The following is a 2177-nucleotide window of genomic DNA, read 5'->3' as shown; positions in this document are numbered from 1 at the left end:
ATGGCCGTAGTGGTGAATATTTCTGGACACTCACCTAATGCCACCACATCCAGTGATGGGATGACGTATGCCTATTTGACACTAGTAGCGTCTTTACTTTCCCTGTCAGGGGGTATCGGCATCATTGTATTGTATTTCTTGTTCAAGAATCTTCGAACACCGGCTAGAAAGTTGCTGGTATTCTTAAGCTTGATGGACGCCACTATAGCTATTGGCAACATTTTAGGTGTGATATGGGTGCTGCACCGGGACGGACCTGTCATTCGGAGAAGTATGGCGTACTGTCAGTTCCAGAGCGCCCTCACCATCTTCTCTAGTATTAGTGCCTTCTGTTGGACAACCATCATGGCGCTGTGTCTTTTTATGGGTATCGTGAGAACCAATATGACGTTCACGACCAGATACATGAAAGTGTTTCACCTGATTAGCTGGAGTTTACCATGTATGGATTACTTACTTATCATGTTGTAGAATTTATATTACAAATGACAATGTAATGACATTATCAGTGTATATATCAAAAGGTTAATTCCAGAAAACTTCAAAGATTTGCTTATATTTATGCAATGATTCAAATCGTATCGAAATAAATAAGAAGATATGTATCTTTTGACAACAGATTTTTCAATGTTCTGCAGACTGATTAATTCTAAATGAGGTTTTCCGTCAAATCATCAGAATTTACAAAAACAAAAAACAAAAAATTTTGTTCATATGGTTGATATTTATAAGCATCAAATCAGAGTCAGAGAAATCATATCATTACGTACACTATTGATTGTTTTATTTTGTTTTATGATAAACAGCCGTGTGACTTACTATTGTTATATGTTTGAAGGTATAGTAACAATCACTGCCCTGTCCAGTGATGTCCTTGGCTATGACCACAACGTTACTCAGGCCAGTTGGTGTTGGATTGACCCATTGGTACCCAACGTTATGGTATGGCAGTTGTTTACAGGCAAGTTATGGGAGTTCTCGTGTTCCCTCCTAACTACCGTCCTCTCCTTCGCAGTGGCGGTCTATATAAAGCGGAAGGTATGTATGGAAAAACAATACTATTTTTGTAATATTTTAATACAACTTATAATCTCTTTTAGTTTTGAAATGCATTGAACGTAATTAAACTTCAATATTTCATTAAATATTAAACAAATTTCTATTTTGACTTTGTACAAAGCTAAGCATGGGAATCTCTTTAGAAACAAATGCAACCGTCAGATCACTTAACCATAAAAGATGTATACACATTCCTGCATAGATCAAAAGTTTGAAGTCTGTAGATATGTTTTTTTGTAATGACTTGACGACAGCAGTTTGAAACGGAAGTTAAGAACATGACTTTTATCTACTAGATCGTACATTTTTTTCTTTTCTGCATAAAGGCCAACAACAGTCTGGCATCAAAATTCAACCGGAAATCTAAGAGAGTGGCTTCCATCGAATCTGCAAATCGGAAGTTGATGTTTGTACCTCTGGTGTTCATTCTCTGTCGTATTTGGGGAACGCTGAGATTCTTTGTTGGCTACTTTGCACCGGGATATGAAAATAAAGCTGAATTTAAATGGATTGTCCCTATGCAGGTAGGCAAACACGAATGTCATATTTTGTTTTATCACTGTCATCATTTATCGTTTCAAGTTCCATACAAAATGTATACTGTACTACTATACTATATGTTTCCTTATACATTTTGTTCAGAATTTATGTTCCAGGGAATAGGAGACAGTGCCCAGGGGTTTGTGAACTTCGTGGTCTACTGCTGTTTGACAGACGTAGTTCGGAAAAGAATATTCCAGCTCTGTCTGTGCTGTAGGAAGAAAAACGGAGACCATGCACCACCTACTATAACTATGTCAGTTACCCACAAGGCCATACATCCGAAACCACCGAGTGATGGCTGAATAACGACCTTTACTGAATGTCTCCGTCAGATAGGAAATATCATTATCAAAGCTATCTCTATGAACGATTTAGAGTGTGAAGTATTACATGTATAACTTTAGATGGGGAATGGTACCTGGAAATGTAAATAGGAAATGTTGCTATATTAAATTAACTGTCTAATGTTTCAGCATGCGTAATGTTAACATCTTAAATAAAAAGTATTGCCGCCTTGAATTAACAATATTATCATTTTAATGCAGAGTATCGTTGCCTTGATAAAATATTGTAGC

General features: G+C 36.7%; 1 protein-coding gene across 1 annotated transcript; it reads left to right on the top strand.

The window, feature by feature from the left end:
- On the top strand, positions 1-1904 carry LOC138332596 (G-protein coupled receptor 157-like). Its single transcript, XM_069280596.1, has 4 exons — positions 1-442; positions 839-1038; positions 1386-1583; positions 1716-1904. Exons 1-4 carry the CDS (start codon positions 1-3, stop codon positions 1902-1904), a joined length of 1029 nt encoding a protein of 342 aa, XP_069136697.1.
- The last annotated feature ends 273 nt before the right edge of the window (positions 1905-2177 follow it).

This window comes from Argopecten irradians, chromosome 10, assembly GCF_041381155.1.
Source record: "Argopecten irradians isolate NY chromosome 10, Ai_NY, whole genome shotgun sequence".
In the NCBI taxonomy this organism is placed as follows: Eukaryota; Metazoa; Mollusca; class Bivalvia; order Pectinida; family Pectinidae; genus Argopecten; species Argopecten irradians.
The sequence above is the reverse complement of the archived record's forward strand: the minus strand, read 5'-3'. Positions and strand labels throughout refer to the sequence as shown.

Excerpts from the sequence above, each read along its gene's own strand:
- LOC138332596 (XM_069280596.1), top strand. The coding sequence starts at position 1 with ATGGCCGTAGTGGTGAATATTTCTGGACACTCACCTAATGCCACCACA. Across the intron at positions 443-838 it reads GATTAGCTGGAGTTTACCAT|GTATAGTAACAATCACTGCC; the intron begins GTATGGATTACT and ends ATATGTTTGAAG. Across the intron at positions 1,039-1,385 it reads CGGTCTATATAAAGCGGAAG|GCCAACAACAGTCTGGCATC; the intron begins GTATGTATGGAA and ends TTCTGCATAAAG.